A 16,225-nucleotide genomic window follows, 5' to 3' on the forward strand; every position below is an offset into this window, starting at 1 on the left:
AACAAAAATAGAACTGTTTGGCCATAATGACCATCGTTATGTTTGGAGGAAAAAGAGGGTCGCTCCCAACCGTGAAGCACGGGGGTGGCAGCATCATGTTGTGGGGGTGCTTTGCTGCAGGAGGGACTGGTGCACATCACAAAATAGATGGCATCATGAGGGAGGAAAATTATGTGGATGTATTTTAGCAACATCTCAAGACATCAGTCAGGAAGTTAAAGCTTTGTCGCAAATGGGTCTTCCAAATAGACAATGACACCAAGCATACTTCCAAAGTTGTAGCAAAATGGCTTAATAAGGACAACAAAGTCAAGGTATTGGAGTGGCCATCACAAAGCCCTGACCTCAAACCTATAGAAAATGTGTGGCAGAACTGAAAAAGCGTGTGTGTGAGCAAAGAGGCCTACAAACCTGACTCAGTTACACCAGCTCTGTCAGGAGGAATGGGCCAAAATTCACCCAATGTATTTTGGGAAGCTTGTGGAAGGCTACCCAAAACGTTTGACCCAAGTTAAACAACTTAAAGGCAATGCTACCAAATAATAATTGAGTGTATGTAAACTTCTGACCCACTGGGAACGTGATGAAAGAAATAAAAGCTGAAATAAATCGTTCTCTCTACTATTATTCTGACATTTCACATTCTTAAAATAAAATGGTGATCCTAACTGACCTAAGACAGGGAATTTTTACTCTGAATAAATGTCAGGAATTGTGAAAAAAATGAGTTTAAATGTATTTGGCTAAGGTGTATGTGAACTTCCGACTTCAACTGTATAAAAGCCCTCTGACTACAATGAAGAGCAAGACATGCCGCTCTGTTCTGGGCCAGCTGCAGCTTAACTAGGTCTTTCCTTGCAGCTCTCAACCACACGGCTGGACAATAATCAAGATAAGACAAGACTAGAGCCTGCAGAACTTGCTTTGTGGAGTGTGGTGTCAAAAAAGCAGACCTCTCCCAAATCTTTACAACCATTGAATCTATATGTTTTGACCATTACAGTTTACAATCTAAGGTAACACCAAGTAATTTAGTCGCCTCAACTTGTTCAACAGCCACACCAGTCATTACCAGATTCAGCAGAGGTCTAGAATGCCGCAATAGAGTAATTATTGGAAGACACTACAACTCCTCATAACAGACACGTGTAACGCCTCAAATATAACGCCTCATACTACATTCGGTTACATTCTACTATTGTTTACATATTGTGCATCATGTTCAATGGGCCAAGAGAATGAAAATCCAAGCGACAGAACCTAGCAACACTTTCCTGTGGATATCTCCAACTCTTACCACCAAAAGGACCAGCAGCATGTACAACCGGTAAAGTAAGTGTAAATATCATTTTATTCAACATTCTGGCTTGTAGAGACTCTTTTCTAGGTGCGACTTCGGTCAGACAGAAAATCCATGGAGTAACCATGATAACAGTCTGATGTTTAGACAAGCCCCAAGACAGAGCCTCTCCAACCCTAAGTTGTCCAACCATCCCTACTTCACCCTGGAGAGGCTGGGGCCTGTGCTTAGACCGCTGGCAGGTGGAGGTACAGTCAGAGGCCTGAACAGCGACTCCTTCAACTCTCTCCCTGTCGCTATCTGTTTCTTGCTTGTAGTCTTGTTTTATTCTCGCTCTGAACAGCTACTACTTCATGTAGTAGGTGTATGGATGCTGTTTGTGTAACGGCATTGTTGTCATCTCCTTTTTCTCTCATGTTTATCTTCACTGATACGCAAGTATTTGAAAGTGTGCCCGACAACTGATGTAAAAGGGCTTTATAAATACATTTGATTGTACGCAAGTCTTTATACTGCATGTATTGGTTATCTAATCTTTCTCACTGGTAGGGTTCTGTTTTTTCAGATGGTTTCACTACAACAGGTGATATCAGGCAAGTAATACGACAGGCATCTGACGATTTCACTGTCAATAGTTGAACTTTTCTTCTGACCAACACATTCCTCACCTTTCCCACCTTCCCCGTTCTCCCCCAGTGGACAGTGTGTGACTTGAGTTTATTCAGTCGTCTGTGGTGGATCGTGGACTTGTGCAACCTGTGGTTATACTGGACCTCGCTCAGGTATGCTAACACCCTCCCCATTCTCTGGTGATTCACCTGGTATTGTCACAATTGTATTCAGTTCTAGTCAAGTTTATTCCATTTTAACCTATTACCCAGGTTGTTTGTTCTTGGGAAAAACCTACTTGAATGACTAAACTACTAAACTGGGCAGAAATGACAAAAAGTGTCAACATTAGCCTGCTAATAATCACTGAAACAAAAGGTAGACAGTCAGGGACCATCAGCATTTCCAAACATGATGGAAAGAGGAGTATTTGTGGGGCTATTTGACAGCAGAACGAATGCCAGTCTTAGACTTGGAGAGCATCAGAAGTTCCAAAAATGATGGATAATGGAATTTCCCCCCTCAAATTGTCCTTGCACAATGTGGCAGTGTTGTTCTCCGGACCACAGCGAAGACTAGTTATTTTCAACATGTATTTAATTGGCACAGTTTACACAATACAAATAATTCAGTGCTCCGAAACGCAAGCATATACCAAATGGAACACAAACAGAAAAAAAGTGCGAAACACACCATTTGGCAGACTTTACAAAACAAAAACAATAAAACAAAGTCTTAGCAAAGCGAGAGAGAAGAAGTAACGGTAGGTCCTTTTAATCGTTAAAACCTTAAAAATAGACTGTTTATTTCCTTTTTTTGTCTTAGTTGAATCAATATTTATTTATATATTTATATATATTCTCTCTAAATTCCAACAAGCCATTTCTTCTGTACAGGTGCGCTGGGGCCAGGCTGAAGGTCTAGGATGATCTGAATCCAGCATTAGCAGGAGAGGAGATAAGCAGATTCCCCTCTATACTGGCTCGCTTCTGAGTGGGTCAGCGCACTACAGATATGCACCTTCTGATGGTCTGCATGGGAAACCAGTTTTGTCTTTTCACTTCTCACAAACAAAACAACTGCCAAATCAATATCTACAATAATCAAAATAAGAGATGGACGGATGGGAATAGCAAAAGGAGACTTTGACCTGACCTGAGTCTCGGGCCAAAGAACTTCTAGATTTGCGCCACTTTTATATTATGACAAGTAACTGGGACTCCAAATGATGATTGGATCACTGTTCGTGTGTTGTTCTAATGATAATATACATGGTTTGCATTGATACAATTTCAGTTGCTGCTCTTTGAAATGTTGCTTGAGTAGTAATATTGTAATAAAAAAAAAGTTTCAAGACACTCTTGAGCCTGGTCAAAGTAGTGCACTAAATAGGGAATAGGGTGCCATCACTAACTGTTTCATTAGACAAAACAAATATTTGTTATTCATTACTTCATCTGCAGTGACTTCAGGCAGATCAGACAACTGGTTTCATCATCATAGGTGGTTTGTAATTCAGGTGCAACAGTTTTCCAGCTAAAGAAACAACTAGCTACAAAATAAAAAGCTAAAATCTCTTCGACCCAAAATTGGTAAAAAAATAATGACAAATAAAATGAACAAAATAAAAAATGTAAAATGTATGTGCCTTTGAGAGGGGGAAACAGTGGACATCATCATCTCTGTAGATGTTATGGGTAATCTACCTCGACCACCACATACAAAATAATAACCCCCCCCCAAACCTTTATTAAAAAAAACAAGAGATGTCTTGACCTATTCAACATACCACAGATAATAGAATGACATCTGTCTTTACACTAAGTGGTAGGACAAATCCATAGAGAGAGATAGAGGACTTTAGTGCCTTAAAGTCCATTTTATCATGGGCAGTGCCATTGAGGACTTTCACCATTTTGAAGTAGTCAACTGGGTGGGACTTCCTATGGGTTAAGGAAGGATCACATAATTCCATCCAGGTCACCAGGAGGGATCAGCCAATGAAGTATACTCATGAGCAAACATTCCATAACTGCAGGTGGCAGTAAATCGCCAACCTTGGCTCTAAACCTGTACATACACACTCCAGCTGGCAATATGCACCCTTTCAGTTTGTTTGCCAACTCGTAGTAGAAGAAAATTGACTACTTCAAAATGGAGATGGCCTCAGTGGGCTGCCCATGCCCTCACAGACGCCATAATGGGACAGATACAATGATGCGATGTCTAACTAAGTCTATGGATTAAACTAGTTAAGGCCCAAAATGAAGTCTGTCTCGTCTCATATTCTGTCACACACAACCTTGTGGGAAAGAAAGTGTGTGTGTGGATCACAGTATTACAATACTTCCATATACAGTAGTAAGTGGACCATGCAAATTACATGAGAAATGTAACTAATCCTCAAGTTCTCTTCCGGGGTCATTCTGTCTGTTGGGTAGGATATACAGTGGAGACGTTAAACAGCACGGTATGTATCCACAGGATGAGGCTAGTGGAAGCTAACGACCACTTGCCTTCGACAAACTTCTCAAACAAGTACAATGTCAGCCAACAACATTACATACAGTATAACAAATTGACAAATTACATTTTATAACCATGTACTGTATGCATAAAATCATTCAGAAACAGAAGTTTCGGAATCCAAAACTTTCTTAGCTGAGATTTTGAGCAGGAGGAGTTACTGTGAGGGAGAGCACACACTCACTGTTAAAAAAACACCGGTAGGTGAGCGTGCTTTCAGAGACGACGAACAGTCAAACAGCAACAAAACAAAATAAGGAAGCGCTAGTAGAGGATCCCCAGGCACAGAACCCAAAAGGTGACAAACAGGTTAAGAAGTGTAACAGGCAATGTGAGTTAACTGAAATAAAAAGCGACATGGGCAACCTCCCCCCCCCCCCGGAGGCGAGCGGTAGGGTAGCGAGTCAAAGCGGAGACAGGGCATGCACTGTCCGAGAGAAGCCCCATCCTAAGCTGTGACATGGCCATCAACGCAGCCAATGACCAGCGTCTGCCACCTGTGGTGGAGGGGTTTGAGGAGGGGAGGGGTGTGGCCAGAGAGAGGAGCAGACGGGATCAGTGGTGTAAAGCACTTAAGTAAAAATATTTTGAAGTACTACTTAAGTCATTTTTGGGGGTATCTGTATTTTACTTTACTATTCATATTTTGGGCAACTTTTACTTTGACTTCACTACATTCCTGAAGAAAAGAATGTACTTTTTACTCCATACATTTTTCCTGACACCCAAAAGTACTCGTTACATTTTGAATAATTAGCAGGACAGGAAAATGTTGCAATTCACTCACTTATCAAGAGACCGTCCCTGGTCATCCCTACTGCCTCTGATCTGGCGGACTCATTAAACAACGAATGCTTCGTTTGATAATTGTTGGAGTGTTGGAGTGTGCCCCTGGCTATCTGTTAATTACAAAAACAAGAAAATAGTGCCCCCTAGTTTGCTTAATATAAGGAATGTGAAATAATTTGTACTTTTACTTTTGATACTTAAGTATATTTTAGCAATGACATTTACTTTTGATTCTTAAGTATATTTAAAACCAAATACTTTTATACTTTTACTCAAGTAGTATTTTACTGGGTGACTTTAACTTTGAATTTAGTAATTTTCTATTAAGGTATCTTTACTTTTACTCAAGTATGACAATTGGATACTTTTTCCACCACTGGATGGGATGCCAGTAACAACACATGATGGTATGGTAGGGAGAGAGTGCAGGTGAGGTGAAGTAATGAAGTAAAGTGAACCTGTCCCCTTTCCCACCCCAACCCCTCTCGGTCCTGGAGCTCCTAGTCCTGTCCACTCCCCAGTCACGTATGGAGGATGTACATGATACTGACAGACAACACAGAAGACACACACTATAAATGAAGCTTTTTCATACACACATACAGTAAGATGACCAATCGGTCCATGTTTTAGTCCATTTGAAAACTGCAAAATATGGAGCTGCGGTCTGAGAGTGGAATGACTGCGTTGTTTCCATGGGAACTCCACGGCACTCCAAGTGATGCTGAATCTGGACGGTTCCTTCTGTGATGATGGCTCTGAGTCAATGAATGAGTGAGAGAGAGAGATACTGCAACTGTATCCACCTGATTGGTTTGGATGCTAGGGTGGACTGGAGGGACACGGTTTGGCTTCCTGTCCAGCCTTCCTGTCTGATGGTCTGGTTAGGTGAGATGGTATGGGTGGGGTGTGGGCGGGGATGTGGGTGTGGGGGGAGATTGTGTTGCTTCTTCCCCCCTTCCATGAGGGGGGAGCTGGTCTTGTCTCTGACCACACCCTGCCGTGCTTTAGGAAGGGGGTTGGGGAGGGGCGGCATGGTAGCGGGTTGGGATTTGAGGCGAGAGAGCTAACAGCCGCCATGATAACGCCGCGTAGCGGAAGCTGAGTTAGTACATCGAGAAGCAAAGCTTTGCAGGGACAACGGAAGCAAAATTATAAATGTGTAATGGACTATTAAAAGATTTACGGGTGCAAAATTGGGATGCTTATTATTGTTGCTTCTGGTCAGAAACTGTTGCAAAAGAAGAGAACTCTACGTATGTATCGGGTTGGAAATTGAGATAAAAACGGGAGACCGATTAGGATGTATCTCGGTCATGTCTTTCTCTCTTTCTGACTCTATGACAATAAAAGGAACGTGAATGTGGTTGCTCTGTCTCCGAGGCTGCTTGCCCTGCCATTTCTGAGCCAGCCTCTCACACTTTTAGGAATCTGCAATTTGAAAGAAAAAAAAACAAACAAAAAATGAAAAAAGAACACGTTAGAGTGAGATCTCAGGGAAATAAAATGTAGTTCACATACTAAATGAGGTGGAAGAAGAACTATTCTTTGCAATTGCCTTTGAAAGGAAATAATATTGTTCTCTGGCGTTAATATCAGTTGCTGTACCTTAAAAGTCATATTTTTTATGATACCGTTTCTAAATGTTAGCCTGGTGTGGGAATCTATCATTTCCAAAAACGAAAAGAGACACTTAAGCTGGTAACAATGTCAAACATGCACCAAAACATGTTATGTAAAAAATAATAATAATAAAATAAGAGAGAAAATGACTACCAACATAACATGCCTCACATTTCATTTGGACCCCCGTTTAGCAGGGGGATGAAATGGTTGTGTTAATAGCACTGTCAGAGACGGGATTACTTTCACCGCTATAGGAGAAAGAGTTGTGGAAGCGTATTTGTTGAGCTTTTTGAGATTTGACAACAAAGTTGGAGTCTCTTCCGAGATGCCTTTTGGGCCTATGTTTGCACAATTCAGTAATCTTCAAAAGAGAAATGGCTGGATATTTTAGAGGCATAAAACAGTTTCAACACCATACTGTAGCACAGACCATGCTTCTCAAATGGACTCATCTGCACCGAGGTGCTAATTAAAACCCATGCTTGATCTGGCAACCAAGCACCAATGTTACAATCAGCCACACGACAAAAATTCCCTTCTCACAACGTTCTCACTGAGAATAATGGTACATACAGCTCATTCTCAATCCTGAATTCCTCTACAACCGTTCTGGAAAATAAAGGCCCAGAAAAAGAAATAGCCCCTTCCTTGGACCTTTTAGTCTGTGACATTGGTGCATCTTAACAGTAGAGGAGTGAGACAATCCAGGATAGAGGAGTTGATATTCACTGAGCGCTAATAGCCTCGTTACAGAATGCAGTCCTATGTATAGGGGTGAAGCGTTGTGATTGGGTACATTCATTTGTCACAGTACAACAAAAAAATATGATTGCGTATGTTTTTTTTTTTTTTTTTTTTTTTTACAGCAGAATCAAATAATAATTTGCATATTTCTACATTGTACAACCTAGCATGCTTTACTACTGGGGACAGCAAGCAGTTTTTTCCCCCCACACACGATCCCATGGTTTAACCCCAAAGAATTGTGTATTATATTATTTTATTCTCTGCAAATATCACCTCGATACTGGCCTCTGTGGGAATATGATTCAGTGGTTAAGACCATAAACATATGTAGTCGAACATACACACACACTTACATTTTGCCTTTTTGTTTTCATCCTGATCTACCTTTGAGGCCAGTTGCTATCTGATAAAATATACCTTTGTCAGGTGATAAGAACATGGGGGAAATATGACTGCATGCATATCAAGAAAAAAAAAGCACTCATTGAAATCGTCCTTACAACCGGCCCTGATTCCCATTGAGTTGACTGGAAGTAACGACAGACAGTTCTCCTGGCAAACAAGAGGAAACGAGGAGAGAATTCTCTCAGAACCAGTGGGAAACCAAACACTCCGGGGTCAAGTTTCCCCTTGGTACAGATCTAGGATCAGCTTCCCCACCCCCAATCATGACCTTAACCATTATTGTGGGAAATGTGAAACCGACCCAAGATCAGTGTCTAGGGATAACGTCGCCCTACACCAAAAACAACCAATACCTCTTTTAAAACTATCCTGTCTCCCAAATACATCGAGATACCCATCACATACAACACCACAGTGCATGGGGCCGGTCTCAGCTACATGGTAATCATGACAGAGGCACATGGAGACTTCTGGTTGGTCCATCATTCAGAGTGTAAGGAGTGTACTCGACTCCCCGAGCCCCCCCACCCCCTGAAAATGAAAAAAATGCCCTCGGCCCCAAAAGAAAACCCCTTCAGTTAAATGTATGTCATAGCACCTTTGGCGGTTGTTTCCAAAGAGACCTCGACATAAGATGTGGGCACGTAGCCTTCCTCCTCTTCGTTCCTGCGGACCCTCGTCCAGCCGTCACCTTTATCCTCCTCTATCACATACAACAGCTCTCCCTCCGTCACTGATATAGTCCCCTCATTATGACCTAGTGGAGGGGGGGAAGGAGGAAAAGAGATGGAATAAGAAAGAGAGAAAGTGAGAAGGAGAGGGGGGAAGAGAAAAGGAAGAGAGAAAGAAAGCCAGTATAGTGTCAAAACAAGGTGGACGAGTGTTATTGTTGCATATCTCTCAAATAGTCAAATAGATGTTCCAGCCCACATTACCCGTGTTGTTGTCTCTGATTGGCGTATTACCTGTTAAAGGTGTATTACCTTCAAATTGGTAGATGGCTTTACAGGTGCCGATGGTGGGCAGCGTCTCCTCATCCCCATCGTCAAACTCATCATCAAACTCTGGAGTGTTGGCTATGGCCACCTTGTCCTGAGTCTCTGAACTCTGCTCCTCTGTGTAACTGCCATCCGGGCTGCTCAAGGACCAACACACACACACACGGTAACTATAGCAACCTCACAACACAACAGTACAGTAACAAACCACAAAGTGTTGAGTAATGGAGTGAGTGTGTGTGTTTACTGTACCTCTCTCTGTCCTGTGCACAGTTGTTGGCAACCGTGCTGCTGTTGCTGTTCTGCGTCTCGTACAGACCACTCTGTCTCCTGGGAGGATCGCTCTTCGATGGTAACCTCCCCTCCACCTCAGCTAGCCATCCCTGGTACACGCGTGCACACACACGCATACGTTAGGATTGTGAGATGAGATTTGCTAGAGTAGTGCAGTCCAGAGTCAGATATAGCCTTGTTACTAAGGCTCCTTTCACTTACACAAAGCCAGAACAAATAGCGGCCTCCAAGGCAGTGCATCATTTACAAATAAGGAAGAGAAGTCAGGACTCAGGAGCACTCTACTGTTTGATCTAATAATGAGGTACCGTCTTAGCAAAGCCAAACAAGATAACTATGCTACTCACAACACTGAGTCCGTCCAGCATCTAGAAATACAGTACATTCCTGTCTGGGATAGGTCGAGAGGGGTTTTTCATGACTCACCTCGAATTTCTGCACCTCGTACTGCAGTTTCTCGATGTTCATTGCTATCTCTACTAGGCGGGGGTCCACACTGGCAGGGTCACCCATCTGAGGGTTCTTCTCATACACCCCCTTCATCTTAGTTAGGGCATCTCTGACGGCCAGAGGAAGAGAGAGTGACACATGAATACTCGAGACATACTCCCGACAAATAGATAGCCCAGTCTAAAGCTGACCAAGCCAACCACATTTCCCCTAAATCTACCCGAGTATCTATCCCGAAGTTTTACTAGGCAAATTTTGGTCCATAAAAAGGCTGACAGTAAGGACTTGGTGGAGCTTTTAGGGAGTAGTTAAGACATAATTTCCATACAAATATGGCTGAGGCTTACGTTGCAGATACAGACACACACACACACACACACACACACACACACACACACACACACACACACACACACACACACACACACACACACACACACACACACACACACACACACACACACACACACACACACACACACACACTTACTTCTGGTCCATCTCTTTCTGGATGTCCTTGTTTAAGTCGTCTATCTTGGCCTGAAGCTTCTTTCTCCTCTGCTCTGGGGGCAGGTGGCTGAAGTCCTCTGGTCCAGAGCCCTTATGGAGAGAGATACATTCAAAATTAAAAAAAGAGAGAGATAGTGGAAGAGAGGAAGAAAAGTTGTAGACAAAGTGAGTTTCAGGAGCATTCTACATCGTGTCTCTAAACGGATGAATATACAGTATAACGTATTCTAACACCCCTCTCAGATGTTCAGTATCTCTATGTAACACCAGAATCCTTCAGGTGCAGTACCCCCCCCCCCCCCCCCCCCCCTCTTACAGTAAAGCCATTGGGATGAATTAATTTCCCACCGTTGAGGGTTGTGTGTCTGAATTAGATACTGCAGCTCTAGCCTCTACCGTACTTGTGAGCCATTCAACCACCTTTCCCCTATTCAGTCCCAAGCCTAAAAATATATTAGGATGTATCACATTACTTCATATCCAGTCAAATCACATTTCGGTGTTCATATTTCAGTGTCACCATAACTGTCACGAGAGAAGTGTAAAAGGAGGTAGTGTTTCTGAAATGGAAACGGTGGGGCCATTTAAGGGCAGACAGGATTGCATTTCCTATTGAAGGAGCTTCCTGGATAGAATAAATATCGATCATCTCTGATGATGGTGAGTCATTCTCTCTGTTTTCTGTGTTCAATTGGGCCTGCTCCACTTTCCAAAGAAGCTGCCTGTATATGTCCTGTATGTACTGCAGTTCAGAGATACACCACTTGGTGGTACTATTTGGTTAGATTTCTTACATACCCAAGGTAATTATTGTGTTACAAATCACTGTACAGCAATACAATACAATGGATAATTATACATAAATGAACTGTCATTGTATTGTTAGCAATTAAAATGGGATTCATTGTTGCTTTCCTCACATTTTGATATATTGCTTTCAGATTGGCTTCTTTGACTAGCCATAGTATTCATGGTATTTATCTGATCATGTGCTTGGACTGGATATGTTAAGGCTCAGACAACAATACTTGTAACATAAAAAGGGACAAAGGTCAATGTCCTACTTCACCAGGGGTCAAGGGTCAGAGGTCACTGGGGTCTACTGGTGAGAAAGCCAATATAAACACAGCAGCAGGCCAGGCTACCATGGCGATGACCTTCCTTACCTCATCTAGCTGCACTGTGTGCAACACTTACCAACCAGATAACATGCAACATGGTCTGGTTCATGCTCAAATTCATACTTACATGATTTATACAAATGGTTGATCACTAGAATAAAGCACCCTGCTTGCTGTTGATTGATGTAAAAACCAAATACTCCACACAGGTGATAATTCTTTCATGAGACAAGGTGCTATACAGGTGATACACAATATATACAAAAGTATGTGGACACCCCTTCAAATTAGTGGATTCGGTTATTTCAGCCACACCCGTTGCTGACATGTGTATAAAATTGAGCACACAGCCATGCAATCTCCATTTCCAACAAGTCAGTTCGTCAAATGTCTGCCCTGCTAGAGCTGCCCCAGTCGTCTGTAAGTTCTGTTATTGTGAAGTGGAAACATCAAGGAGCAACAACGGCTCAGCTGCGAAGTGGTAGGCCACACAAGCCCACAGAACGGGACCGCCGAGTGCTGAAGCGCGTAGCCCGTAAAATCGTCTGTCCTCGGTTGCAACACTCATTCCTGAGTTCCAAACTGCCTCTGGAGGCAATGTCAGCACAAGAACTGTTGCAGCCGCACACAAACCTAATGCCAAGCGTCGGCTGGAGTGGTAAAGCTAGCCGCCATTGGACTCTGGAGCAGTGGAAACACGTTCTCTGGAGTGATGAATCACGCTTCACCATCTGGGTTTGGCGGATGCCAGGAGAATGCTACCTGCCCCAATGCATAGTGCCAACTGTAAAGTTTGGTGAGGAGGAATAATGCTCTGGGGCTGTTTTTCATAGTTCGGGCAAGGCCCCTTGGTTCCAGTGAAGGCAAATCTTAATGCTACAGCATACAATGACATTCTAGATGATTCTGTGCTTCCAACTTTGTGGCAAAAGTTTGGGGAATGCCCCCGTACACAAAGCAAGTTCCATACAGAAATGGTTTGTCAAGATCGGTGTGGAAGAACTTGACTGCCTGCACAAAGCCTTGACCTCAACCCCATCGAACACCTTTGGGATGAATTGAAACGCTGACTGCGAGCCAGGCTTAATCGCCCAACATCAATGCCCGACCTCACTAATGCTCTTGTGGCTGAATGGAAGCAAGTCCCCGCAGCAATGTTCCAACATCTAGTGGAAAGCCTTCCCAGAAGAGTGGAGGCTGTTATAGCAAAGGGGGGGACCAACTTCATATTAATGCCATTGACTTTGGAATGAGATGTTCGACAAGTAGGTGTCCACATACCTTTGGTCATGTTGTGTATCTTTACCCAGTAACTTACCTGTTCAACATACATTTCACACTCAGATATACATTTGTATATCTCCTTGATTACATTTAATCACTGGTAACTGATCTTGATCATTTCTAATCTCTTGCCAAAGGATTTGTTTGACATGCATTTGTCAATGTTGACCACTCAATAATTATTACTACACACAAAGTTATGACCTAATGATTATCATGTGGCTTATGTTATTGTGGTTGACTAAGGAGATCTACAACAATTATTTCAAGGCAGTTGATTGTGTAGTTTATGATTTATCAAATCAAAATTCCCCGCAGGGCTCAATGTCTGATGCAGAGGACTTGAGTACTGCCATAGATGGAACTTGAAATAAGTTTCTACCTAATCTCATCCACCACCAACTCACTCTCTGCAGCAATTGAGCCTGGGGAATAGGTTAGTTTCTACATAGAATTAGGAATTTGAATATTAGAATGGACATGAACCTTCTTATGGTGGTCAAGGAGTTGGTCAACCATGGTTTGCCAGTGCTGTGATAAGATATTGTGTAAAATAATGCACTTACAAGAATTGATCTTTGAGAGGAATGATTCCATAAATGTTTCCAAATTAACAGGCAATTTGCCAACATCCCATTCTAACAATGCGGTCAACCCACAGCCAATACAGTACACTGGCTGAAGTCAGTTGATGATAAGACTTTGACAAGTTGTAAATGGAACAAGTATTGATATTGTATCATATAACAGCACTCACAGATTTCCAAGAAAAACAGAATTCAGACATTTATGGCCTGTTTACATATATTTTATACATACAATTGGTATAAAACCTGTATAAACTGTATTTATAATTATATGACAATATTTTAGGTTGATAATAATTCTAGTACACAATTACTGATATATGCCTTACTTTTATTTTCCAGGATTATGCCTCTCCTGCCATTCGTTCCAATAAGACCGGTTTTGATCATTTCTCCCTGACCAATATGGATGCCATTTTTCACCCCATTCTGGAACGTTGAGGGTTTATGACATAGCCCCTCTAGTAATGTAATAGGATCTCTGAGTTTCTACCTGACTGAGACACAAAAAGCTCAATTTCATTTGTTCCCATCTGTTCTGCATTCCAGTGGAAAATACTTGGTATTCCTGGAAGGCTCGGCATCGTCTGGCCGTTTCAGTTTAGCTCTTTTTGGGCCATTAATTTCTACATCAGAACCACTCTGAGCTTGGCAGCTAATGCTGAGAAACATCATCTTTAGAGGCTTGCACAGTGCATACTAAGAACACTGTTAAATGACTATTTATCAAAATCAGCATGTATCACGTCTTTGATTTTACAGTATCTACCCTATATCTTTGATATCAGCTATGATTATGATGTATCTATTGGAATCATCCGTCTTGGCTTCTAACGGGTATGAGGACAAACCAAAGGGGATGGAACTAGCAGACAGACAGACAGACCTAAGTTCAAATACTACTTGAAATCCTTTCCAGTACTTGACTGAGCTTGTCTGTTGCGATGAAATGAAAAGAAATTGATTTCAACGATTTCAAATAGTATTCGAAAACCCAGGTCTGGTGGACAAACAAAACATTAACTGTAATTCTGATCACCTCAATAAGATTCCGGACGTGGGAATTGAGTGTGATCTGCACAGAGCACACAGGCAGTGGGGAGAGACACAACAAACAAAAAATAACACACACATACACACAAAAACAACAATTGAGACAACAACAAGGGTCTGCATCTGCAAAATACATCCTCATGTCACAACAAAATGACTAAATCAATAAAAGACACCGGACGAAAAGGAACCAAACGCTAACAAACAGAAACAGCGGTCACACAGAATTCTCAACCACGTTGTGGTACTAGGTGGACGTGCACGCGACGCTCAGAATACGGTTCACGCCACTACGGTCATGCAGTGTTACGGTCATGCTTACCAGCTTGAGAGAAAGCTTCATGGGTAGAAGAGAGGCGAGAGAAACGGCAGGAGGAGCAGGAGAGAAAGAGAACAGATAAAAGTCAGACAACAGCAGAATAACACATAGCAATTGGCCATCGCGGTTCCTCCTGGTACTGCATGCACATGTACAGCATGTCGTCAGTTGTTGACATGGATATTGAGAAGAAAAAGCAGTTCCTTAGTCAAACTTCACCATATGAGGAAAATAATTGGGTGTTTTAAAACCTGGAAAGGGGAAGGTAGAAGTCTTGGATGCCTTGTATATGATAGATTGCTGCGGTCATTGGATTCGAAGATGTTCGTCTTGACCAAGGTGATAACCAGAGCTTTCACAACTGAACAGCGAATGCATAGACCCATCAGGTATGAGAGCAGTTGTGAAAAACGACAGATCAGATATGTGAGGCGCAACAGGTCTGAGGCTCTTTGCAGATGCTGGTTCGTTTGGACTCTCCCACAGTTTGTTCTGATTACAATGGAAAACAAAATCTGCAATACCTCAGCGAGACGCTATTCCAAGACAATACCCGGTCATTCTCAGGGCTATCTCTCTATCTATCTCCCTATATCTATCTCCCTATATAACGTATGGCTCTAGTTAACTCTTTTCTCATCTGGTGAAGTTCAACGTCAGGTTTCAGGGATGAATGACAAAATAAGAGTTGGGTTTTAAAATGACTTGAGGTGATGACAAGGAAGCCAACTCACAAGTCTAGACTGCACAGGACGGCGAATGAGAGCGAGCAAAGTGAGAGAAGGAGAGAGAGAGAGAGGTGAGTCGAGACACCCACTGCAGGAAAACAGGAGGACAGAGGATGGGTGATAACACACCCCTCTCTGTTCTCCCTGTACCCCCCCCCCCCCCCCCCCACCCCACCCCACACACACACACACACACAATGACAGCATTTAACAGCAGGGGGCGGTGGCTACGTGTGTCACAGTAAAGCACGATGACAGTTCACATGTTCACATAGAGACAATATGTTTCAAACAGTGACATTCGCTCATGGGAGAGGTGAGCCTGAGTGCCAGTCTGAGTTGTCAAGAAAGCACAAACAGACTGGCACTCAGGCTAGGGAGAAGTTGCTCATAGATTCAACGCTATACCAGGCAGGATACATGCCCATGAGCACAAGTAAATCAGGAGCTAGTAGCAACCTTCTTTATCAATGAGTTCAGTGAGATCAAACTACAACCACAACCACTTGGTTCATCAAAGATTCATGATTAATGATAATTGTTTGATTGAAAGGACAATTAAGGCAAATGATGGAAGAAGAAAAATGAGAACTGGAAAAATGTAAGAGGTTGCTTCGGTTGAATTGCACATATAGTGATTGCACTCTTAAAGATCGTTAGAGCTTATTGTGAGCTCCATGGTTATAGAGAGGAGAGATACTTTTAACACCCACTGGGTTGCTCCAGCTTTAATCCTTGTAATGACTTATTATGAGGACGTAGTTTGTGGGGAAACAAAGGAAAGAGATACTTTAACACACACTGGGCCGCTCCAGCTACAGTGAATGACCTGTAATCCAGTTAACAGCTCAAAGGCTGCACTCGGGGGCCATGATGAGG

The 16,225-nt window shown here is 42.5% G+C and overlaps 1 protein-coding gene and 1 long non-coding RNA gene across 17 annotated transcripts in view; one reads left to right on the top strand and one right to left on the bottom strand.

Annotated features, from left to right (window-relative positions):
• The first annotated feature begins 998 nt into the window (after window positions 1-998).
• LOC120021284 lies at window positions 999-3,267 on the top strand. Of its 2 annotated transcripts, XR_005472491.1 has the most exons (3): window positions 999-1,332; window positions 1,866-2,082; window positions 2,806-3,267. It is a non-coding gene; the product is annotated as an uncharacterized LOC120021284 (long non-coding RNA). The 2 variants fall into 2 exon arrangements; XR_005472490.1 differs by having other exon boundaries at window positions 999-2,082.
• A 3,265-nt stretch (window positions 3,268-6,532) lies between these two features.
• Window positions 6,533-16,225, bottom strand: part of LOC120020955 (formin-binding protein 1-like) — a 94,760-nt gene continuing 85,067 nt past the window's right edge. For 3 of the 15 annotated variants that reach the window (XM_038964609.1, XM_038964617.1, XM_038964607.1), the window contains exons 11-17: window positions 14,622-14,636; window positions 14,286-14,321; window positions 10,235-10,344; window positions 9,721-9,853; window positions 9,253-9,383; window positions 8,986-9,140; window positions 7,689-8,759 (exon numbers count right to left, since the gene is read on the bottom strand). In XM_038964609.1, coding sequence (XP_038820537.1) covers window positions 8,581-8,759; window positions 8,986-9,140; window positions 9,253-9,383; window positions 9,721-9,853; window positions 10,235-10,344; window positions 14,286-14,321; window positions 14,622-14,636 — 759 coding nt within the window. In that variant the 3' untranslated portion in view covers window positions 7,689-8,580. Of the gene's footprint in view, window positions 6,656-7,688; window positions 8,760-8,985; window positions 9,141-9,252; window positions 9,384-9,720; window positions 9,854-10,234; window positions 10,345-14,285; window positions 14,322-14,621; window positions 14,637-16,225 lie in introns of those variants that run through there. The other 12 variants (XM_038964622.1, XM_038964620.1, XM_038964616.1 and 9 more) reach the window with 7 other exon arrangements.

This window comes from Salvelinus namaycush, chromosome 26 (assembly GCF_016432855.1).
Source record: "Salvelinus namaycush isolate Seneca chromosome 26, SaNama_1.0, whole genome shotgun sequence".
NCBI classification, from domain to species: Eukaryota; Metazoa; Chordata; class Actinopteri; order Salmoniformes; family Salmonidae; genus Salvelinus; species Salvelinus namaycush.